We start from the raw sequence: 25245 nt of genomic DNA on the forward strand, positions 1-25245 counted from the left end.
TACTTCCAATTTCCGGTGGTTGGCTTGTACTTTCGCTAACTGTCCATTGCTCCGGGTCAGACTCAGGGACCCACAGTTCGCAGCGGACACATTCTGATAGGACTGGCCTCTCCCCGGGCAGCTGCGGGAGCGGTGGGAGCGGTGGTGGTGGTGGTGGTGGTGGCTGTGGTGGTGGAGCAGAGAGCAGAGCGCACGGAGCAGAGAGGAGGGGCTGGCTCACTGGCGGACTGCTGCTGCTGCTGGTGGTGGTGGTGCCTTTGCGCGGTGCAGCCACTACTACTCACTTCTGGCTCGCTCCCATCTCTTTCATCTCTTTTTCCCCCACAACTTGTCCCGCGCCAGAATGGACACATTTCCCCGCGGTTTGTTGTTTTCTCCAGTGTGAGTGAAGGACGTCGTAAAGCGGGTGAGCGGCTGTAAATTGGGTATGTCTTTGGGCGTCAGACGGTGAATGTTTTTACAATTGGTGACTGCAGAAATTTCCAACGCGCGGAGAGAGTAGGAGACAGAGCAGACCCTCAGCCGTGCGCTCTTGGAGACAGAGGACTCGGAGAGGAAGAATGGGCTTATGGAAGATGTTGTTTAGCGTTAGATTTTGAGTATTTTCTTGTTTTGGTTGACTAAGTTTGAACGAAAGTCAGACGAGTGAAAGCTGGATTGATTTCTTAATTGATTGTTTTCGTTGGAGTGGAATCCATGCACCGATAAGCTGATACGGGGCCAATATGCCAGAATGGGTCCTCTACACTGTATCCTTCTCTATGGACTTCTATGCACCCAAACACAAGGTAAGTTCTCAATCTTTCTTTCAAAACAACTCCTTTCAACTGGATAATTTCTTGTTGCAGAAAAGCTACAGTTATCACCAAAGCAATGCACCCATGGTCAAGTGTAGAAGATAACACACTCCACACGCAACAGTGAATTTAGTGAATTGAAAATCTTGTGCATTCTTCTACAGAGACAATTTAAAAGCACAAAAGCAATGTTAATTAAGTCCCATTTAAACCCTGATTCCAGGCTGTGTGGCTAATGAAAGTTTATTTATTCATGAGGAGTGCCATAATTGAACGCATTTATTACTTAAATACAGTGCCTGACAGCTTTACTATTGCTTTTGTTTGCACCACATCGGGGCAGTTATATAAACCATGCAGTTGTATTGTTTTAAAGCACAGAATGCATTATTTATTCATCAAAGCGAACCTTATATCTTGATTTACATACTAATGTTTTCGTATTATGCAGAGTCATTCCATTACTGTGTTGAGAGATGCACATAATAATTGCCTTTTTCCTAATTTGAATGAAATTTGCCAAGAAATAGAAGGTATCTATTTGATTATTGGGATTTGTTTGTTCAAGCATGGCCTCTACGTTCTTTATAAGTGTTTAAATAAGCTGCTCCAAGGATCTTCCATACAATGTTCTCCCTGTGAAATGCTGTGTACCCCTTCAGCTCAGAAGTGGCACAATTAGAATGTGTGTCAGTGTGTTACATGAATCTAGGTGGTGCCTATGGCCGCAGCCTACAGTTCCCTGCTTATTTTGAGACTAAATTTGAGATTCCCTATTGTTTATTTTAGCATGCACCCTTTGTTTTGCGTCTGGAAACGGACTTCCTACTCATAACACAACTTAATATTGTTATTGTCTCACAACCCAAATCCATGGCATTGTCAGCTACATTTGAACAATACAACCCCAGACTAATCTCAGTGCTGTTATTAGCGGAAGATGCTGCAGATTTGGCAGTTTTGTTAATTAAGCTGGGATTTTGGTAAACATTTTGAGCCTGATTTGGTGTTCTCCAATTGAGCGAAACATCTGTGAGACGGCGCCTCTAGGATATGTTAATTGGCAGCGCATGACTGATTATTCCTTTGGCAACACTATAGATAATCTATGGGCCGTTAGGGAGGATGAGTGTTTGTCCTATACACGCTTTCCAGTTACTGATAGGCAGTAGTGAATGTTACTGGAGCCAATCACCAGCTAGTCCTGAATATTAATTCCCTAGAAACATAAAAAATATCAATAGAGGTGAATATATGTGACATTTCCTGCATATAAATAATAATTACTTTCAGTCATCTCACTTGATGTGGTGAGTAGATTGTGGTCGACACTCTTTCTTGCGTCATTGTATTGCCCTTCTCCAAGTGTTTTATTGGCAGTCGACTAAAGAATTAGCGCACACTGTTTATTACATCCGACCATGTTTTAATGAGGAAATATTGACATTAGCATCTTTCATTCAGTGTAAAATACTAAATGACAAAGGACACTTCAATAACTTGGATTTAGAGCTGTCAAGGTGGCAGTAAAACAGTGCCAATACCACCCAAGGACAGTGAGGACATTGTTACTTTGGCAAGCTAATTCCTTAAAGTGAAATTTGCCGGTCAAATCTATCCAAAATGATGCTTAGTTTTTAGTGCTAAGCTTTTGGAGAGCTTCAGGACCATGGACAGCGACTCTGTAGCAGTTGTTTGGCATAAATGAGCTCTGTATTTAGACCATTGCGAGACAGAATGGGTGCCTTGGTGGAGGTGAAACTCACTCATTTTATATACATAAGTGAGTATTGCTCAGCCTAATACTATCCTTGTCCCCAGTAGAGACAGAATGTAGTTACCAGTCAGAATGAATCTCTTTTTTGTGCACTGAAGGAATGATAAAAATATTCAGTCAACTGACTATTTATGTGTTACAAGTTAGCTGTATTTTTATTCCAATCCTCAGGGACAAATGTTGATTTTTCTCACAGATTACTTTATCAAAAAACCTCACAATGGTTCCTAGTTATTTTATTTGTGTTTTATTTCTTTTTCAGATGGACATGTTTATGCATGAACCTCTAATAACAATCCCTCAGCCTCCAAAGTACAGCTTGACATTGCATTTTCTTTCTGAGCTATTTGGCAATGACAATAGCACAATAAATACTAAGCATAATGGGTCCCAAATAAATAAAAGGGAAAGAAATGCCAAAAAATAGTCTGCAGTAGTTAGTCCAAACACAGGGTCAAGTACATATTACTCATAACTGTAAATATCCTGGACAGTTTGACTGATTGACTCTGTTGTTTTGACTGGCTTTGTATGTGGACATGGTTTGCACATTTACTAAATTTAGCCCTCATTTGTATTGATTAAGTCTGTAATATTGATTTACTATTGATTCAAGTCTGACAGGTTAGAATTGCCCAGAGCTCTATTACCTCCACTATGTTTTCTGCTTGTTAGTCCTCAAGATGATTAAGACACATGTTTTACTCTTGCAAGATAGTTTCACTTCAAATAGAGTAGGGCAACTGGGAGATATATTTTATATATGATAATTCTTCAGTATTGTACACATTTACACAGATTCAGCACCTTGGACAGCAACCCAAACACAATTCGAGCATGTGTGTAGCATGTAGCATGTGGCATGTAGCATGTATTGGACATGGGGACATTTTATTGTATTTTCCTGCTAATGTTAATGATGAACTGATAGTCTTAGAATGTGATTGTAATGAAATGTGTATTTTAATGTCTGTTCACCTAACCAGGGGCTGCAGATGGAAAGTAGCACTAGCTAAATGTGATAAAAAAATAATCTTTTCTTTTGTAAGATTAATGAATTTGTACATAGCTCCTGACAAATAAAGAATAAGAAAGAAAAAAAGAAAGAACGAAACATTATGGTTGCACAATACTAGTGAGTAAAAGTTATAACTATTTCATAAGTTGTTTCCTCAGAATTGAATACCGATACCTGAATAGTACTTTTCCGTTAACCATTTCTGTATTGATCCTTATATAGAATGAAAAAAAAAAAATAATAATAACAAAATCAGAAAATATTTTATAATATTGTATTATTTCTGCACCTGTTTTAGGCTCCAGTAGTACTGGTACAATATGCTGTTACCCCGCCCTAAAACTAAGCCACCCTAGTTGTATTACAGACAAGCATTATTTGTTGATAGATAACCTTCGCCATTGTGCTAAAACGGTGTCATTTTTCTAAAGAAACGTCACCATAATTGTGCACTGCCTTAACAAATGCAAGATTGGATCTGTGTCTTCATTGTTTTCTTGTATATTATATTGCAGTTTTAGTCATTATGTTTTTGAGCGTGGTGGCCTCATAGAAGTCAACAAGACTTGTGGCTTTGATTGCGGAAAAGCTCTCTCCTTAAGGGCCACATAGACAAAACAATTACCCCTCCATTCATGTCTTCTATCTCCACTCATTCATATTCAAGGTCATGGCGGCTCCAGTCTCCACAGAGGCAAATGGAAGCAGCTCTGTGGAGAGGGTCTTCAGTCTATCACGGTCCATAACAGAGTGACAGCACCTCATTGAACTCTGCCTAGTGCTTCTACACAAGAGTATACCCACCACTGTGCCACCCAAATCATCTCATTTATATTCACTTGTCAGACTGAGCAAATCCCAAACTGTACATTAGTGGAGAGCCAGATAATGGGACATCCAATTAGAAGGAGTGACTATTGCACAAAATGTGTATTTGTTTGTGTGTCTCTGGGGACCCACATGAATGCTGTTCACCCCTGAGACATATGTACAAGGTTTTAAAAGCCTGTTAAAAACATTATGTATCACCACTGTTTAGTGTGTTGGCGCCAGTTAATGGAATGCTTTTTGTCAACAAACCTCTTAACATTTAAAGACTGTCTGAATTGGTCTACAACAACTAAAAAGCCTGAGTATTTTCATCTTTTAATTATTCCATTCAATAACAGTATGGTGGACATTGCCGTTTATAAACTTTATTAGGTCACAGGAGGTTATTTGAGCATACATTCAGCTCTTTTATAACAAGACCATTGCAATGCAGTACCCACTATCTGTGGGTCGTAAGATGTGATCTATGCTGTTCATAGAGAAACATGATTAAACACACAATTATTCCATCTCGTAATATATATAGATACAGATATATAGTATAGAAATGTATAGAATGATATTTATGTCTTTAGAGAAACATATTCTTTGCGGTAAAAAATAAATAAAAATAAATAAATAATAATAATAATAATAATATGTGTGTATATATATATATATATATATATATATATATATATATATATATATATATATATATATATATATATATATATATATATATATATATATATATATTTATTTATTTATTTATTTATTTATTTATTTTTTACCACAAAGAATATGTTTCTCTAAGGACATAAATATCATTCTATACATTTCTATACTATTCACAGTGTGGTGCCTGGGGACCTTTCTCCAGATCTTAAACTAGACTTGGTCAGGACAGTCAACTTATTTGCATATTTTGGGTTGATGGGAGAAACTGGAGTGCCTGGAGCAAACCTACCCAGACACAAGAAGAAACATGGAAACCCCACACAGAAAGGCCCGCTTGGGAGGCTTTGGATTCGAGCCCAGGAACCTACTTACTATGAGGCAAGAGTGCTAGGCACTCAGCCACTGTGTCGCCAATTGGAAAGTTCAATAAGCTGTTATTGAACTTCACAAACTTCACAAACTAGGAAGCTAACATAGCACATTTCTTAAGCATGGTAATACAGTAGAACTAGCATGGTAACTAAATGTGTAATAATGGTAATTGCCTGTGGAAACAGGACCATTCTTTCATGATAATATACTAAACTCTAACCCAGTATGAAAACTGCACATTACCAGGAAATATTAATAATATATCCATGATATCACCACAGTATTGTAAAATCTAACGTGAACTACGTCTGGCACTATTATTACTACCAGCACTACGGGTACTACCATGACACCAGTACTTAAACACTGAAAAAGAAAAACATATTTTCATAAATAATGTTTCAGCCAAAGTTTATTTTTCAAACAGAAAACAGAATCCGCACAGCTTTTAACAGAGATATTGTTGTATGCTCACCCACTGTGCGATAGATGACGGTTGTGATGTTGTCCTATCTTCAAACAAACAGTGAACGGATGCATTTGGGTCACTCTGCTGTGACATTTAAAGGTGGCATTAACATCAGCATTAGACTTGGCTCTGGTTTCTTCATAGATAGATGAATAGAAAGATATGGACCAAGGTTAGACATATTATGACTTATTGGAACTGGTGACATTTGCAAAGCATTTACTGAGGTTTTGTGAGGTTAAAATCTGTGTCTTATGAAGCTGGATAGAGAAATGACTAGTATTTGCTCTTGTTTAATAGTACCAAGTGTAAGCAGCCTCTAAGACAACACGTTTGATGATGTTAGTGTTTGATGGGACGTGTTAATGAAAAAGCTAATGAGATGTAATGACTGCTCAGCTCTTGTCTGTGTAAAGTAAATAAGAGAAGGCTGAGGACGATAGTATCATTTGTGTAGAGCTGTCCATGAGAAGTGAGGGCAAAATTGACTTCCCACTATAGATCACAATACCATTCGCTGTTTGTACTACGTCTGCAGATCTGGGTGATTCTCTTTAGTGAGAGATATTGGCCTAAAGTTTTCTTGCCTCGGGTCTGTCAGCAGAATTTAAGCAGAATTGACAAAAAGACAGAGATTGAAAATGAACTCTTTGCTTTATTAAAAACAGTCAGTGAGAGTATAATTATATGCACAGCCATGTTTGCTTTTCTAATAGCACACGGCTCAGGAAATCATCATTGTGCTGCTGAAGAAAATTAAAATGCATTATTTATGTCTCCCATTGAGTCTCTTAATGGCTGCCTGCTCTGTACCCTCTCCCTGCAGGGTCTCGTGTACGTCAAGAGGACTCCCCCCCTCGCATCGTGGAGCACCCCTCTGACCTGATTGTGTCCAAAGGGGAACCAGCCACCCTAAACTGTAAGGCAGAGGGACGTCCCACGCCCACGGTGGAATGGTACAAAGACGGAGAGCGCGTGGAGACAGATCGCGAGAACTCACGCTCACATCGAATGCTGCTGCCAAGTGGCTCCCTCTTCTTCCTCCGCATCGTCCACGGCCGACGGAGCAAACCTGATGATGGCACTTATGTGTGCATCGCTCGCAACTATCTAGGAGAGGCCGTGAGCCGCAACGCTTCTCTGGAAGTCGCATGTAAGTCAATGTCCCCGGGCAACAAGTAAGGGAATGTGGGGCGGTGGTATCAGCAAAACACACTATGAACAGAGGGTGTAATCTCAATGATCCATCACATCATATAAACTACTGCAGTGTTACTGTTTCACATCGGCTGCAGTTACATGCACAGTCAAAATTAGATTATTATCAGATTTCTTTTGTAAATAGACTGTTAAAACAACATGTAGACAGCAAAATCACCTGATTTCTTTCTGATTATGGTCCTTCTGATTACTCACATCAGAATACGCAATGTTAATGTCTTTTAAGTGTCTTTAAGCTCCAGATATCAGATAATAATCACATTTTAGCGTGCATGTGAACGTAGCCAGTGTCACTTTACTGCTAACCCTTTTACCAACTATTTAGTGTAGTCTCAAAGTTAGACACAGGCGTTGATCTCTGTGCTAACATGTACTCACAGACACGAGAAACAACATTGACTGAGCTATTCATACTATGTTTGGGACACTAAAATACATCGTGCTATTGTGACCTTATTGTGTCCTTAGCTGTATGTACTGAATTCATTTTTATTACAATTTAAAAACATGTTAGGATACCAGTCTTCCTCAAATATGCCTTCTGCACCGACGATTTTTGAATGTTAAACGCTACGACCCCAGCTTGTTGATTCACTTTTGCTTTGTCTGTACTCCACCCCATCTTCTTTAAAGTGCTCATTCTCACACTACAAACAAACACAAATCTCACAAAAGGGCAAAGGTTCAGTAAATGTTTTGTGTTTCAATTGTTTTATTCTGTTTGTTTAGAATTCCCAACTTCCTGTTTTTTGTGGCATATCCCAGTGAAAGCCAGAAGCCCAGAGCAGTGTGGGTGTTGTGTGCGTGCATGCATGTAGTATATTTGCCTTTGCATGTGTGCGTCCAAGCGTGTGTGTCTCTGCGTCTTGTTCATGGCAAGAAATCAGCTCAGTTTAGCACATAATGGAAATGCGGATAGCCCTGAGCGCCTCTTCCTCCTTCCCACACAGGGAGAGAGCTGGCTTGGAGCGGGATGCAGCTTTCCAGATACAAACAGTGGAAGAGAGAGAGCGAGGTTCAGATACTAGCCCTCTCTCTCCACCTCTCTCTCTTTTTCCCTCTATCTTTCCCTCTCTCTCCCCCGAGCCGTTTACAGAGCTGCCCATACATTACTCAAACAGGTCATCCAAACAGGTCTCACTAGCTGTATTCATACACATGGTGCCCTGACAACACGCTAAGCTCGCCAGACCTAGAACATGCCCAAAAGAATTTATTCACATTATGACACATGACAACTGGTGTCGAGGTCTTTAACCAGAGGAGGGACCCACATAGGAGGGACCCACATAGGAGGGACCCACAGAAAGCAAAGGTAGAAGCTTTTGGAGCTGGCTTTAAGTTTACCAAACCAGTGTCGGAAGTAACTAAATGCATGTGCAGTGGTACAGTTACTCTTTCATTTTGTGTTAGTAAAAGCCAAAAGTAAAATCTGTCAACTGGACAAAAAGTTGTAGGAGTATACATTTCCCTGCTCATCCAAGCCGCTTTTACTATGAATCAGACCTGGACGACTGAGGGATTACACAAACCTCATTTTGTGTTATTCAGAATATAGTTACTGGTCTTGTGGTGAGGGTTTGTGTGATTTCTCCTTCTTTAATTAGTGATAAATAAATAAATCCACTATAATATAATGCGACTCAACATGAAAGTATTTTCAGTATTCAGAAAACAAGACTCTGGCTGATTGTATTCACATATTCAGTATTCTTCTCAAGACTAACTATAACCATACCTGTACCTGTCATTATAATTACTAAATGGACTTATCGTTCTATATTTGAAAGCTGTAAGAATACTGGGGTCAGGATTTAGCGTGTGTTCATTTTCTTTGCGCTACTGTGAAATTTTTGGTTATTTTTGGCTATATAATAAGATTTAAGTCATAAAAAGTTGAATTACCTTGTGTGACTCATTACAGATGTAAAATAAGTACTAAAGAGTTTAATTTGTCTGTTTATGTATTGCAGTTCATGTTTGTGTAACAATATTGTACATTTAGGATAGTTTTTGTGGTTTAAATGATGTTGTGTTTATTGTATCAGTGGCATAAATTATATTTACTTCAGCAATGTATCGCACTTTAAAGTTTGTTATCGTTACAGGCCTAGCCATAGCATGTGTACCTATTTATACTCGAGTAAAACAAACTAAGGTTTGAAGCTAAGCTCTCAAAGTGATAGAAAAACTAGAAAAGTGTGGCACTATTCCACTGAGGCGTTTCAGACAGCTATGGGAATTCACAATCCACCAGACTGCTGGCCTAGACAGCCAGCCAGACACATTCAGTTATTCAGAGAAGTTTGTCAGAAATTTTGCGTCTTCATTGTGTGTTGCACCCAAACATGTGCACACTGGCCAATTACAATGAGCATTTATGCAACAATTAGTGTCACTTGGTTGCCTGTGTTCTCAAATGACTCCAAGCGTTTGTTCACACTTGCACTGGTCTAGTCCTGGTTTAGCCCTGGTCTAGTCCCGGTCTAGTTCCGGTCTAGTCCCGGTTTAGTCCCAGTATAGTCCTGGTATAATCCCAGTCTAGTCTTGGTCTAGTTCTGGTCTTGTCCTGGTCTAGTCCTAGTTTAGTCCTGGTCTAGTCCTGGTTTAGTCCTGGTCTAGTCCTGGTCTAGTCTCAGTCTAGTCCTGGTCTAGTGCTGGTCTAGTCCTGGTCTAGTCCTGGTTTAGTCCTTGTCTAGTGCCGGTTTAGTCCTAGTCTAGTCCCATTGTAGTCCCAGTCTAGTCCTGCTGTAGACTGCTGGTTTAGTCATAGTTTAGTCCTGGTCTAGTCCTGGTTTAGTGCTGGTTTAGTCCTGGTCTATTCCTGGTCTAGTCCTGATCTATTCCTGGTCTAGTCCTGCTCTAGTGCTGGTTTAGTCCTGGTCTATTCCTGGTCTAGTCCCGGTTTAGTCCTAGTATAGTCCTGGTATAATCCCAGTCTAGTCTTGGTCTAGTTCTGGTCTTGTCCTGGTCTAGTCCTAGTTTAGTCCTGGTCTAGTCCTGGTTTTGTCCTGGTTTAGTCCTGGTCTAGTCTCGGTCTAGTCCTAGTCTAGTCCTGGTCTAGTCCTGGTCTAGTCCTGGTTTAGTGCTGGTCTAGTCCTGGTCTAGTCCTGGTTTAGTCCTTGTCTAGTGCCGGTCTAGTCCTAGTCTAGTCCCATTGTAGTCCCAGTCCAGTCCTGCTGTAGACTGCTGGTTTAGTCATAGTTTAGTCCTGGTCTATTCCTGGTCTAGTCCTGATCTATTCCTGGTCTAGTCCTGGTCTATTTCTGGTCTAGTCCTGATCTATTCCTGGTCTAGTGCTGGTTTGGTCGTGGTCTAGTCCTGGTCTAGTGCTGGTTTAGCCCTGGTCTAGTGCTGGTCTAGTCCTGATTTAGTGCTGGTTTAGTCCTGGTCTAGTGCTGGTCTAGTGCTGGTCTAGTCCTGGTCTAGTCCTGGTCTAGTCCTGGTCTAGTCCTGGTCTAGTCCTGGTTTAGTCCTGGTTTAGCCCTGGTCTATTCCTGGTCTAGTCCTGGTCTAGTGCTGATCTAGTCCTGGTCTATTCCTGGTCTAGTCCTGGTCTAGTGCTAGTCTAGTCCTGGTCTAGTCCTGGTCTAGTCCTGGTCTAGTCCTGGTCTATTCCTGGTTTAGTCCTGCTCTAGCCCTGGTCTATTCCTGGTCTAGTCCTGGTCTAGTGCTGGTCTATTCCTGGTCTATTCCTGGTCTAGTCCTGGTCTAGTGCTGGTCTAGTGCTGGTCTATTCCTGGTCTAGTCCTGGTCTAATGCTGGTCTAGTCCTGGTCTATTCCTGGTCTAGTCCTGGTCTAGTGCTAGTCTAGTCCTGGTCTAGCCCTGGTCTATTCCTGGTCTAGTCCTGGTCTAGTGCTGGTCTAGTCCTGGTCTATTCCTGGTCTAGTCCTGGTCTAGTGCTGGTTTAGTCCTGGTTTAGTACTAGTCTAGTCCTGGTCTATTCCTGGTCTAGTCTTGGTTTAGTTCTGGTTTAGTCCTGGTCTGGTCTTGGTTTAGTGCTGGTCTAGTCCTGGTCTAGTGCTGGTCTAGTCCTGGTCTAGTCCTGGTTTAGTCCTGGTTTAGCCCTGGTCTATTCCTGGTCTAGTCCTGGTCTAGTGCTGATCTAGTCCTGGTCTATTCCTGGTCTAGTCCTGGTCTAGTGCTAGTCTAGTCCTGGTCTAGTCCTGGTCTAGTCCTGGTCTAGTCCTGGTCTATTCCTGGTTTAGTCCTGCTCTAGCCCTGGTCTATTCCTGGTCTAGTCCTGGTCTAGTGCTGGTCTATTCCTGGTCTATTCCTGGTCTAGTCCTGGTCTAGTGCTGGTCTAGTGCTGGTCTATTCCTGGTCTAGTCCTGGTCTAATGCTGGTCTAGTCCTGGTCTATTCCTGGTCTAGTCCTGGTCTAGTGCTAGTCTAGTCCTGGTCTAGCCCTGGTCTATTCCTGGTCTAGTCCTGGTCTAGTGCTGGTCTAGTCCTGGTCTATTCCTGGTCTAGTCCTGGTCTAGTGCTGGTTTAGTCCTGGTTTAGTACTAGTCTAGTCCTGGTCTATTCCTGGTCTAGTCTTGGTTTAGTTCTGGTTTAGTCCTGGTCTGGTCTTGGTTTAGTGCTGGTCTAGTCCTGGTCTAGTGCTGGTCTAGTCCTGTTCTAGTCTTGGTTTAGTTCCAGACTAATTTTGACGTGTGTGTAAAGTTCCCTCTTTGACATTGTGGCATACCTCACCAGAGCTTTCCTGTTCTGGACATAATAACTTGAAGACCTCTGTTGTGATAAGCTGCAGAACAGACCACCCCCTGTACGATTTATGATGCTCATATTACCGTGGCTCATATTGTACTTGCTTTCTGCTGGACTCTATTTGTAAAAGACAGAAGTACTAAAAGTGATCTAATAGGGACCAGATATTATCATGTGTCATTTGTTCCCAGTCTTTTTCTATTGGCTTTTCCACATTACACACTTTTTGTTTACATTGCTTGCTCGCTTTCCCACTTTCTTCCTTTAAATCAATAGTGCAAAGCTGGAATACCTTGAAAATAATGGTACAGATTGCGGTAGGCATGGGAGTGTTAAGGGATCCTGCATTGATTGGCCCACAAGATAAGAGGTTACTGTTAAAGCTTTGAGGCTTCTTACAGTATATGCAATCACGCCTGGAAAGAGTACACTGGTGTAGAAAATATTGAGCAAATCCCTTCTATAAAGAACCCAGAGACCCCAAACTGTCGCTCCACTGTCAGGAGACTAGTGTTAAAGCTGCTACCCTGAAAGGAGGCAGACTTCATGAGCACAATGACTGTAGCAAACCGATTTTGCAGGGAGTTTTTGTGGGGATTTCGCAGCGTACCGTAAAACAATATACTCAAACTGGTTTTTATATTTGCAGAATCCATTTTCAGGGTGCTTTGTAAGTGTTACTATGGGCACACTTTGCAATGCTGCGAAGATGGAGATGACTCAATGGAAGAGATGGCACACACAAGTGGATTTATTAGCTCCATTGGAATTGAGTAGGAGGACTAGAGGACACAGTCTTAATCTTCAATGTAAACCCGTTCACTTTCAAAGAACAATAGTTGCACTGCCAGTTTAATCCAGCAACCAGTCAAGACTATTAATTCAAAAATGTAATTTAGGCAAAAGCTTTATTTATTTATTTATTTTTACATTTTGTCTGTATGGGCTCCTTGAACTGTAAAACTGCAATAACATTCAATACATTGGTTTATTTAGAGGATTTGTTAATCCCCTTAATAATGTTTGACTTTGTGAATTAGAGGTAGCTAAGATTAACCCTTTGATGGCTGAAAAAAACACCTTTAGTCTGTATGTATTAAATCATTCACTGTATACTTCACTACATTATAATGCTACCTGAGTTAAAACTAGTTTGTTTCTGTATATGCTTCCAGAAAGCTTTGAACAGCACAGCGTGAACCACTAAAGTGAACATTTTTGGTCATCTAAAAATCTGTTCATTTGGTGTGCCTTTTTGTGCACATGCTGACTTTCAAGCTGGCCTTATACAGAACATGGCATTCTATAATTTAGAAGAACAGCCCTAAAACTTTAGCACAGCAGAGAGATCAAATAGACACTTTCAGTATGGAGAATATTACTCTGCACAAATTCAATTAACTATGGAAAGAGTGCATGATTGGCCTTCGCATTAGCACACCATTAATTTCTCATTTAAAGACAAAGGATGATTTTAATTGTGTGCGTTTCACTGTGTATTGCTATAGTGACTTTCAGCTGCCTGGAATCCTCCAAAAAGTCTGAGGTTTTAATTTTCTGCTTGGCGTCATATGGCCGGCATATGCCTTGCATTTGCAAGTAGTGCATGCAGCGCTTTTTTCTTATTCTCATCACAAATTTGTTCTGTTTACTAATGTTGACCACTCGACCGTAGCTTTGCACCATATTGTGGTTAATAGAGAAGCCGTAATAGCTGGACTTTTTATAGTCTTCAAAGGCACAGGGGTAGCTGAGTATATTTTGTTCTTTGTTGACTCACCATGTGCACTGCAGACTGTGCACCATAAACAAATTACTCAACAGTATAGTTTCAGAATGCTTTTTCAGAGGCACTGAAGTTACATTGGCACACAGAACAGTAACATCAAAGCACAATAATTCCGTTTATTGTTTCAGACACGTAGGAGATAACTTGCAAAGCACTTTCACACTTTCATGCAAAAGTCAAAAGGTTGCATTCTTGTTTTTCCACTTCATAACAAAGGCAGACGTTGCTCCCCTCAGTGTATTCCAGTATCTCATTGCTACTTGCTTGTGTAGCTGCATTATTTCTTAAGGGGGTTGCAAGACTGTGCCAATATTGCCGCAGCCTGAGTTGTCATGCCTTGCTCCGGGTGGAAGAGAAGAGCAGGATGTACAGATGAAAGTGCTGTGGGGATGCTCTGACAGCCAAACCTCTCCCTTCAGTTTCGCTCATTCCTCATATTTTCTAATGGGCTGTAGCATTGTATCTCAACCAGTGGCTCAGAAAATGCAGCTAACTAGAAGGGGTGCTGCTCCCTGGGGTAGATTTGTGCTGTACAAGCTCAATTTTGGTGGTTTGTCATGCATTTTATAAGCTTTAGTGTGACTGAAATGTGAAGGGGCATTATTCATTCGGCGTGATGCAAAAACACTCCAGCGTTTTAGATGGGAGCTCAGCTTAAAATATGTAAATCGGCCAGATAAGCCAGACGATTTCAGCAGACAGGCGAAAACAAATATTGTGCTAGTACTTTAAATACCAGTGATGTCCAACGTAAACTGATAAGGAGCAATATCATATTCTTGAATTAAGTCATGGAGCATACATATAGGCTCTCATCAAGTTTAAAATACTTCACATTTAATGCATCTGAGTTTCTTATATAAAGCTTTAGTGGTTTAGTTTAGTCAAATTAGGCTGTAAATTCTGTTCTTCCTCTACAGAAAATTTTCAGATGCAACTATTTCACTGTTATAATCTAGGAGTAAAACGAAATGATACTGTTTGAGTTTCTGTCCTCCTATATCGCTTTTATTCATCAGGAGGTGTAGATAAAGTCCCTGTTTCTGCTGTTTGTCCCAACAGAACATTTGGTCCAAACAAGCAAACCACTTGGGCCAATACTGTATCTTTATATTTCATGGAGCTATATTTATGGTATTGGATGATTTATCAGTACTCTTGTGGTACTTTCACAGACCGCTTACACTAATACCAATCCTGTGTGTTCGTCTCTGTATGAAGTAATAGTGAGCTTGACGAGTGCGCTCCGTATCACCTCACAATCGCCCGGCCAGTGAAGAAAAGCGCTTTAGTAAAAGACCGGCTGCAGACAAGGTGTAGCTGCTGTGACAACAAAATCAATACAGTAACCAGACCAAATCCAATAATGTATAGTATGGTCTGTGTGGGGACCTCCCGTGTTATAACAACAACCAAAGGGCACATTCAAAGTTTGGGATTTGTGAAGTTGCTCTGAAAATCGTGGCTATAAATGGCAAATGAGCTGCAGTGGAATTCTTTGATGTGATTTTCCATTTCCCAAGATATGAAGCTATTTCAAGTGTCTGGGATGCAGCGATGTTTACAAAGAACCAACCAATGCACATGGGAGATGCGGTGGAGCTATTAAAATATTAATGATGCACTATGTAACTTTTCTGGCAGAGGGCCCATGCGTGTCTCCATTGCTTTACGGACAATGTTCCACACAATAGCATTAAACTTATCTCTATGGAGTAAAGGAGGTGATGCCATCATGCTCCACAATGCATACAATTAGCAAACAACACATGTGATTAAAAAATGCAAGGTTGACATGTTTAATGCCATACTGAGAGACATTTCAGGAAACGTAATAACATCATCACGGAGACAAGTGCGTAGTGAACTCCCTACCGGAAAAGTTACGCAGCGCACAGTCATAATTGGGTATAGAACTGGACGTCAGAAACAGCTGCGGACAGAATAATGCAGTAGTACTTTTAGAGTAAGTAGGAAAAAAGATATTAATCAACAAGTACCAATAGTGCATTAAATAAAGGACTACATCGGGGTCTAAATGTGTTCTAGCACTCTTTCGACCTGTTAAAATCCAAAATTTCACACTTCAAATTTTCCAGCTGTAGAAGCGTGGCAGTGAAAAGCACAAAATTGATCTTTGTCCCGCGGCGATGCACATTGTCAGCTGGACGACAATCACTCCAAATCTGTGGTATTTTCAGCCTTGTTGCAATTCTATTTCCTGTTGGCTCCTTATTTGACACCGACGATAACATCAGCCATTCTCCGTCGAAATGAACCCTGCTTGTTTATTACCGCCAGTCTTGTTTTTTCTCTCGACAAACCGGACTTGCGACGCTTACCGCCATTTTCCCATCACGCCACATTGCTCCGTGTGAAGTTAATCATCAACGATCACCTGCTGCCCGTGTGTACAGTCTACTCCGGACCAACCAGTGAGCTGCTTTTCAATTTGTTAGGTCAGGCATCACAGCTGAGCGCTCTGTCAACAAACGAGTACCGCAACCTCCAGGCCACCGGCAAACTGGCATTAATCATTAGAGAGAGTGGCCACTGATGGAATTAGAAGCACTCGCTCAAACTATTAGGAAAGGCCAAGGCGAGGCATAAACAGTGATGTGATGAGAGGTGTGTGAGGGGGAGAGAGGGGAGTGTTGTTCATTAAGCCCAAGCTGACGAAAGATGAGAGCCCCCCGTTGTCCAACCAGGCCTAAGTGAATGAGAAATACAGACGTGCAGTCAAGCAGTTATCAATGGAATCAACAGTTAACAGGCAGCTAACAAACCACAACACTACACTGACGCAGTCCACTGAATCTAATCCGTTGGGGCAATTATTTTAATAGGAATCAACATGTTTACAAATGTGGGAACAAATGCCACGATAAGCTTGGAGTAGAAACAATCAAAGTTTAATTAGCAGTAACTTTAATTCTGCTCTTGAACAAGCGGTTTCGGGATTTGGTTCTAAGTTGGGCTCTGACTGTTTTATTTGGTGAGTTTAAGAGAGTTAAGGTTACACATAAATTGTAGAAATTAGCTGCGATTAGCTACAAAAGAAAAATAATCTGTCCAGGAAGATTTATAGTGTTACAAGCAAGGATTAGACATACTAACTCTTCAGAAAAGTGCACAGGGATTCCTTTACACTGAAAATCGTGAGCATTTCCCCATCAAAAAAAAAACAAAAACTATATAACACAACGTTGCACTTTATAAAGTTAATAAAGTAGGAACAAAGACTTAAAGGGCCCATATCATGCTAAATTTAATCTATGTTATAATGTTGTTCTTCATCAAAATACTTACCGATATTTACCTAGAGTTGTGTTTTGTTTCATTCACACAAACCCTTATTATTTAGGCTGAGTTCTTCTTTCAAAAGGAAAACACTCCACCTTGTTCCACCTTGTGATGTCATCATGTGGTAATACAGGAAGTGCACCACTGTGTTTTTTAAACTCAACACACCTTCACTAGAATCATTTGGATCATTTCAGCCCCAGAATTGCCCATCTCTATTAAAAAAGAAAAGTAAAATGTAGCTGTTAACTTGAAAACTATTCATGACATCACAAGGTGGAACAGTGCATTTGGAGGTTTGGAGATGTGGACAGACTGATAATAAAGTGTTACTCAAACATGTGTGAATGAAACAAAACACAACTCCAGGTGTGTTTTTGATGAGGTAACAAGCTCACAGTTTTGACGAATATAGGACCTAATTCATAATGAACAGAATCATTTGATAAAGCTTAGTAAGACTTTGAAAGTACTTAATAAATACCCTAACTCCTAACCCCCTCTGATTCATAAAAAGCCTAAAACCCGATATATTTTGATCAATAATGAATAGCTGTGATAAAATAATGAAGTGGAGATTTCTACCACAGCTTCATAATATTACTTGTCTTTTAATGCTGTACATGTCTTGGCGAGCACAGATATACTTCCTCTAATGCTATTTGTAGCATCAGAATCAGTCTACAGTTTAGCCCTAATGAAAAGGAATGCTCACTCACTTTATTTAAAAGCCTGGCAAAAAGAAGCATTTTCCTACACAGAGAGCATCTTTCTCTGAGATACACTTGACATGCATTTTATTCTGGCCCTAGCTTCTTAAAGATTAATTAGCTACAGTGGGACTGATACAGTGTGCCGTAGGCCATGTTCTGTCATTTCAACTGGCGAAAGTGAAGGTTAGCTCTTTTGGAAATGAATGTTACCTGAAGATATTCCACAGTTCTCTGAGCTTATATAAAGAAGACAAAAGAATTTTAACAAGTGACAAAGTCTTTATAATAACTACGCTTTACGGGTTACTTATGAGGTTATTGGATGGGGTCTTGCACCTGTTGTATTGCACTTTGCTCTAAACGCAATTCGGTTGTTTCTTTGACAATGACAATAAAATCGATTGAATCTTAATGTTCACGTTTAATTGTTTATTAAGATTGATTCAGGCTTAGAAAGTACTCTATACCCATACGCTGAATCATTTTTAATCGTTCTGCATACTCATTACTGAATTAAGTCTTGCTTTGTTAAGGCTAATTAAGGTGTAGTTATTATAAAGCGGTGCCAATAAGTCACTGTAGAACATCCCAAATGATGGAAGTATGCACACAGTAGGAGTCCTCACAGTCACTTTAGTACAGCCTTGGAGGTGGGCTAAATCTGACCTGTGCTCGTAGTGGTATTTTGGTTCCCTGTGGAGATATTGTCCATGCTAGTTGCTTCCTTGTCATGGCCCTCTCTTCAGTGATGGACACCCCTATGAGCCATTTAGAGCTAAAATGTGCAGTAAACAACATTAGCCTAATTGGTATAATTTTAGAATCAAAGTCCGAGCGTCTCTCAGGCATAAAAGTACATCACATGCTTGGAATTATTTGTCCGCATTGCTATATTTGTATCTCGTTAAAAGCTCTCCAACTTAATACAAGGGCCATAAGGGGGTAAATAAATGTCCATATGAAGTTTATATGAAGCAAACTGAGTCGAACTTGGTCTAAATTGAAATCTTAGGTCAAAGCCGTGTCTGTTCTTGTAAATTTGATATGGTGTAGCACTTAGATTTGCGTTTATTTTGAGTGTTTTTTCACAATCCACATCTTGAGTTATTAGACTGCTGTTCCTTTGACTCTAATATTCCACTGTATGGCTTAAAACGTATCTATCTCCATGGAAAATGTCCCAAAGTAACGTTTTTACTTCTGATAACTTGACACGCCATCTCCAGAAAAGTATAATCCCAGAGTAACTATACAAGTGTATTTTAGAAACAACCTTTTAACCTTTTAAAAGCTATTACACCATGAGGGAGATGTAATACAGTATGTAATTGAAGTCAGTCCCAATAAATCAAAATACTTGATTGATTGCATGTAATGTATTATACTGAAACTGTTCAAATGAAATGTAAAGGTTATCCACCGACATAAAAATGACAAAAAGTACTTCAAACCTTATCTCTCTTGCATATACCCCAATAAATTTTTCAGAATCGATATATCTTCCACCCCCCAGGGCACCGCTCTCAGGTGACTTAGAAAGTGTTATTAATTGCACGTTTCACTTCTTGTGCCATGAACGATCATTTCTTGATGCCAGCCGTGTGCATGGTGAGGCAGACTGTCAGTGTTGTCTTTGATTTAGGAGGCTGCTTATATTGCACCATCTGTTGCCGGCACTAATGTGTATTTTTCCTCTGTTTGCTTTCCTCTCTCAGAATTCTGTCCAGCTGCCAACGAGAAGAAGTCTAGTAATAAAGATGCCCCTCGTTTTTAATATTTTTTAGCCATCAGTGATAGCATTATTGTCTGCGTTGGCTTATTAACAGTAAATGGTTTGTGTTGTATGCTTACAAATGGAAGACTGAACACAACTACTGTCTATTAGCCTCTCTCTGCTAAATCACTTTCATTTTGTGCTGAGATTTATTCAGTAAGCCCGCAGAATGGAGCTTTAACAAGACTGATTACAGCGTTCATTAGAATTGAGGTTTACATAAATAACAATCAAGATCATGTTTAGTTGTCACTGGAAATGAAGCACCAATAGAAGTGACTTTATTGAGACAGATATTCAAAATGAAACGAGAACTTTGGCGTAAAGTTCAAATATGTACAGTGTTGATGTTTTGCAGAATAAGACTGGAAATGACAACTTGACTGTCAGACTTTTTTCCTAGTCCTCAGACCAAGACATACTGTTGTTTGTCTGTGTATTTAACCAGAAGTTCCATCAGTACTGACCAATAAAATATATTTTTTTATCGGTAATGGAACATATGGTTTGTGCGATGTATCCCATTGTAGCACATGCTGTTTTAAGCCTAAGAGACCTGCTATTATTACTTAACCTTTTTGGGGCAACGTGGTTTGCTTGACTGATTTGTTTACTATGTGCTTGTTCACCTGTATGAGAATGGAGAATGAGAATATTAGTTCATATGTTTCTAGAACCCAAGTATTGTAAGTGAGCAGTCTGTGCAAGGGTACAAACATACTGTAATTTGACCAGATTTTCAAAATTAAAAACTGGGACACATCCAGGTTGGGGTGTTTGGTAGTAATAATAAAACAGTGAAAAGAGTGCATCATTAAGAATATTAAAACGCACTTTTATTCATGACTTATTCACATATCTCACTATGAGTCAGTATATCATCTGAGAGACTAGTTAGTACAATTAAGTAGATATTTTGTTTGTGTTCTGGTCATTTTCACGCACATTTTTCTGTATTTTGGCTAAAGAAATGACAGTTTATGCCCCTCTTTATTTCCAGTGGGTATCACATTAGTCAAAAATAGGGGCACATTTCTTGCGTAAAACTGGGACAAATCAGTGGTTTTGGCTAAATCTGCTGAGACAGGGGACACAGGGCTCAAATCTGGGACTGTCCAGGGTAAATAGGGACGTCTGCTCACCCCATTAATGTAAGCTACAACAAAACAATCCACAGAAATTTCAATTTATGCTTTATACATCAGTAGTACTGTTCTTACAATGCAGCTGAACTCTGTCCAAGACTGTCTATATAATGAAAAATGAGTGGTGCCTTCCAGTCTATCTGCTTAGAGTGGAAGTTGCTTTAACCGACATAAAATTACATAATAAGATCCATACACAGCAATATAAATATGGAGAACTTAGCTAAAGTGGGTATAATGCTGTAACAGAGAATCATTTATCATAGAAGAAGCCCATTATACTCTAAGGTCTTCTTCTGATGTGGCCTCAAGACGCTAACAATAGAAACAGAGATGACCAGAGCAGACGAGCGGAACTAACGCTGCCATTTTTCTTCTTTTTTGGCTGAAGATAGTGCGATAAGGGGCTAGCATCTGGTGCTAACTGGACCATGCTCGCTCCTTGGAGGCCTACACGTTCTGGGGTTCGCTAGGTTAGCTGAGGGCTAGCATCTGGTGTTAATTGGACCATGCAAACACCTTTAAGAGCTTTGGAGCACTTTCTTACAGATGGTTGGAAAACAAACGTGGTGTGAGAAACTAAAGGAGTATTTCTGTGTTGAAGCTTCTGTTTCTTTAAGAGCTGTTGTCATAAAGAAGGTGCATTCTTATATCATACATGTAATAATACCTTGCAGTGCCTTACAATGTGACTTGTAACCTTCTATTTGATTACTTTCATTGGTCATGCCATTGTATTTATCCAGTTATCTGCTCATAATGAACTGCCATATAGGCAGAATGGGGGATGTGAACTTTAATTTACATAAGATTTTAATTAAATATTGCCCTGTTCATGCACCACCCCCACTAAATTTTCAAATCATTATTATTATTCTAATTAAATTCTTCCATTCGCTTCAGGTGATGTGCATGTTTCACTTCACCTTTAAAAATACGAGTCACCAGTACATGTTTTTGTAATGTAGTACTAATGTTTATTTTAACATTTGGAATTCAAATGAAACATGTCGTAATTATTTGCACTGAAATATATTGAAGTAGAGAAGTAGAGAAGTGTTAGGAAGGAAATAACAAATAACGAGGAGCAAGGTCATGGGGCAATAAAAGTGTCTTTACTCACTGTTGTCTAGCAACAGTTAAAATTGTTATGGTAGTTATTAGGGATTCTCAAATATTTAAATGAAAGAATAGTGGTGTACTGATATTATCATTTAGCACTGAAAGCTTGGATAACAGTTGATTAATGTTATTTATTTAATATATTTATTTATTTACAAATTTACAAATCAATACATAGCTAATAGGATAGGGCTACTTCAAATCATATAACTCACTGAATGGCCATAAGGGGATGTTTAGGTAACTTTTTTTGCAAAGAATCCTGTCAGATTAGGTTAAATGTACACTTAGTTGCAGTGTAAACTCCGTATCTTCTGGCAGCAGCACTGGGCTGGTTTAGCAGTGTAATGTGTCCATAGGAAGGCTCTGGCAGAACCACGCTGAAGGTCATTGTGGGTCAAGTTGTTCCCATGCACCTGTCTTACACTGTGACTGGGGCTCTTGTTATGAATAAACCAAATGTCCCGCCTGCCAGACATGTCCGGGCCACGCTCTCCAAATCCTCCGGCGAAAGAGCGGGGGCGCTGCAGCTGCCAGCGCCTCCTCCTCTTCGTCTGACATCTACTTTCCTACAGTCAGGGAAATATGTTTGCTGTCAAAGCAGCCATGAGTTTCAGTGCCTTGGTTCCTGCAGCCCACGAGCTGAAGGCAGAACTAAGCTCAAACTATCACCCATTTTAAATTTTTCTGACTATTATTACTGGATGAAGGCTCAGTAAATAGTATATCAGTACATCATAGAGGGTATGGTTTTGCTTCTACGACTAATGTCATGCATATTCTACCTTAGGAGATACTTTGTGGCTCATTATCCACACTTTATAATCATGAAAAGAATTACCCATGATTCTCTTTCACTCTTTTAGCAAGTCATGAAGTCTTAAGATTAAGGTTAGCCTTTATTGGGCTCCTAGGGAAATTTGTCCTCTGCAGTTGACCCATCCTTCAATGCTGCGTGGGAAATCTGTCAGGAGCAGTGGGTGTTGCCGTGCCGCGCCCAGTGACCCATCTCCAGACCTTGAGCTTGGCTTGGTCAGGACCACCTTAGGAGGATTTTACCTGTGATGCATGTTTTCAGCTGAAGGAGGAAAACAGATTGCCCGGGGAAACCTAAAACACAGGGAGAAACATGCAAACTCTGCACAGAAAAGTCAAGGTGGCCCGGGAGTCAAACCAGGAACCTCCTCACTGTGAGACGAGAGTGCTAGCTACTCAGACACCATGCTGCCGTATTTAAAAGTCTATGCTATCAATATTACCAGCATTTATTGTCATTTAAAAATAAAAAACAAAATTTAAATTAGATTAGCAAAGTGAGGCAACCCGATGACTCATGCTTTAAAACTATCTGCGTGTTCTACATTACCTCTGCCCTATCTGTTTATTTTGTTATTGCTGCATGTCTGTCCATATTAATCTGCATATTTAGTTTCACTCTCTAGAAATCCAGCCCCACTTCCCATTCTGAAGCCCACAGAAATAGGATGTTTGGCCTGGCAAGGAGTAAAACAACCTTTCCATTGTATCGTGGCAAAAACATATTACCATTATTACCTTGATAAATACATCTAGCCGTATGCTATATCCTATATCCCGCTAATAAAAATGCACCCATGACATTTCCAAACACCAATTTGTGTACATGTTCCTGCGAGGACTGGGAAGCAAAAACACACGCTGCACAATCAATTTTCAATATGACACGTCGCAAAATGATAAATTGCCCAACACACAACCTTCCAAGGCTGTACACTGTAGCGTTTTACAAACTACATTATGGCCCATAATTTAATGCAGATGTGTTTTCAGCATTTGAATGAGAAATACGGCTATACGTCTCCTTTTAGATGAGTTGGCGCCGGCTTAAGCTCCTCCATTAGCAGACCTTGAATGAGGCCTTCACACTATTACAGATATAGCGGTAACTTATTGCTGCTGTCGTGACTAAAAAGAGAAGCCGCACCTACTGTTTGAATGCTAAACCATAAAGTCATAGTTGGTCAGTGCGAGATGAAGCCGAGCATAAAAATAAAGCTACATTAGTCATTTGCATATGTAGTGTATGAGTGATAGTGCTGAAGTGGCAAGTGCATTTGAGTGTGGCGAGTCCAATATGTCTTTCAACACAAGGATAAATCAAAACATAATGTTCTGTACAATTGTGTGTACTGTGGAATAGTCAAGGACAAAACAAGGAAGCAAGGAAGTGTTTATAATATTTGCATCATCTTTAAAGAGCAAATAAAAAGAAAAGCAAACAAAAGAAACAAAAAAGAACAATAGGTTGAATATGGTCGTTAAGGCTGAAACTGGAGAAAATAGCTGTTTACAGTTTCATGGAAGTTAGCCCCTCCCTTCAGATAGATATAAGGCAGTGTCGACAAGTAATTTGACCAGAACTGAAGATGAGCAGCAAAACATCTTCACTCCTACAACGATTTGTCCAGTTGACAGATTTAAACTTGTTCTTTTGCTGTCATGTTTAAAGTGAAGAATGACATTGATATTGTAAATTCTGCTTGTGAATTCTGCATTTTCAGGTATTTAGTATTAAACTATAGTGTGCATGGATCATTATTTTATTTTGTTAATTCTAAATCTCAACATTGACTTAAAACTGCTTAATAAAACTGGTTCATTGACATCCTGTTCAAAACTGCAGAGCTGATTGGCCCTGCATGTTTATAGTGACATTTTCCCATCGTTTACATGCTTTTATTGTTGAAAAATGGCTATGACATTCTTGAACCATACTTGTACGATCTGGAGACTGATTTTTTTTAACTAATCACAAGTAAGTATAGAGAAGTTAGTGGAAAACAGAAACACTCAAGCCTCAAATGTGAAACAATGCGAGATAACTCAAACATCCATGAATCAATCAGAGTGAAATAATAATGAGGGAACACTGTAGTGACATGGTTAAAAACTCATAAAAGACAATTTTACATAATATATCCCCTTCAAGCATTTTCCTCTTAACTATTAACATCTGTAACTATATATACAATGAGTAACTGTAGTAGTAATTCAAAGTATACTATGTTTTGAATGGTCAAGAATCCTTAAAATGGCACCCAAAATAGTAAGCTGACACCCATTATTCAATTCAATTCAATTCAATTCAAGTTTATTTATATAGCACATTTAAAAACAACCTCAGCTGACCAAAGTGCTTCACATAAAATAACTAAACACATAAAACACAATGAGGTATAATAACATTATACAAAAGAGCATAAATACAAGACATTCTATCTAGACAGTATTAAAAGCCAGGGAGAAACCCATTAGAGAAGAAATCATTTTTATGTCTGAGCATATACCCCAGAACTAAGAAATCATTTATATCCGCCTGTTTGATTGCCACCCCCACGGTCAAAATGAGTAGTTATTGGAAGAAGTCAGGCAAATATAAAACTACATATGTGGTAAACGCTTATGCAGAGAGTGAGTTATAGTGCTGATGTTGTGAGTGCACCCAAGTGTGACACGCCAAGTCATATGTCTTTCAGCAGAATGATAATGGCACATAATTGT

At 39.7% G+C, this 25245-nt stretch overlaps 1 protein-coding gene across 4 annotated transcripts in view; it reads left to right on the top strand.

Annotated features, from left to right (window-relative positions):
• Nucleotides 1–253: 253 nt before the first annotated feature.
• Nucleotides 254–25245, top strand: part of LOC117381163 (roundabout homolog 2-like) — a 108761-nt gene continuing 83769 nt past the window's right edge. For 3 of the 4 annotated variants that reach the window (XM_033978054.2, XM_033978053.2, XM_033978055.2), the window contains exons 1-2: nt 669–788; nt 6751–7077. In XM_033978054.2, the coding sequence (XP_033833945.1) occupies nt 734–788; nt 6751–7077 (382 nt within the window). In that variant the 5' untranslated portion in view covers nt 669–733. Of the gene's footprint in view, nt 789–6750; nt 7078–25245 lie in introns of all 4 variants that reach the window. The other variant, XM_033978050.2, reaches the window with a different exon arrangement.

This window comes from Periophthalmus magnuspinnatus, chromosome 14, assembly GCF_009829125.3.
Source record: "Periophthalmus magnuspinnatus isolate fPerMag1 chromosome 14, fPerMag1.2.pri, whole genome shotgun sequence".
NCBI classification, from domain to species: Eukaryota; Metazoa; Chordata; class Actinopteri; order Gobiiformes; family Gobiidae; genus Periophthalmus; species Periophthalmus magnuspinnatus.